Consider the following 689-nt stretch of genomic DNA (forward strand, 5'->3'; position numbering starts at 1 on the left):
GCAACCCCAAAGGCAGAGACTGACCTCCTGAGGCAGCTCCAGCTTGGAGCGGTCGGTTCCCTCTTTAGACTGCAGCCCCATCAGGTAGGGAACAGGAGCATCCAGAAAATGCAGGAGAGAGGCAGGAAGGATGGGAACGTACACATGCTGCCACTGAAATGGGAACAGCAGTGTTGTGATTCCCTCTGCCACTGTCATCAGACGCTGATAATCTAAACAGGAGAGAGAGACAGACAGACAGACACTGAATTATCTCCCTGTGTCTTGCCTTTCAAATCCATTTGGCAAGGACATCAGTAACAAATCAAGACAGAAACCACATTTATATGGTACAATGTTCTTTTGAAAATAAGAGAGTACTTAAAAACCTTAAATATTATTTAATGCATCAAAACTTATTACTCCCAGAAAGAAACTGCTGAGCATAGATATCCATATCTTATCTAGATCTATTCTGTCATTAAATTAATTTATTAAAATGATACCAAAACTTCTCTCTATAGTACAGGATGATAATACTCTAATTCTACATAAAGCTAGTATTTTTACAAGGGAAAGGAGGAGAAAGAAGGGAACTGCAATGAAACATTGTGGTTTCTTGCTTGCTCCTGCCTGCCTGCTTCTGCTCCACTTGCTGCTACTTCTAAGGCTGAGTGTACTTTCCAGAAGACTTGCCTTGGCTACATACC

At 41.8% G+C, this 689-nt stretch overlaps 1 protein-coding gene across 1 annotated transcript in view; it reads right to left on the reverse strand.

The window, feature by feature from the left end:
* The window catches only part of DENND5B (DENN/MADD domain containing 5B), a gene marked incomplete at its 5' end in the record, with an annotated part of 48,627 nt that overhangs the window by 31,179 nt on the left and 16,759 nt on the right, over positions 1 to 689 (reverse strand). Inside the window, 1 exon segment of the mRNA XM_009080344.1 lies at positions 25 to 212. Within this exon segment, the coding sequence (XP_009078592.1) occupies positions 25 to 212 (188 nt within the window).

Source organism: Acanthisitta chloris, unplaced genomic scaffold, assembly GCF_000695815.1.
Source record: "Acanthisitta chloris isolate BGI_N310 unplaced genomic scaffold, ASM69581v1 scaffold21188, whole genome shotgun sequence".
Taxonomy (NCBI): domain Eukaryota; kingdom Metazoa; phylum Chordata; class Aves; order Passeriformes; family Acanthisittidae; genus Acanthisitta; species Acanthisitta chloris.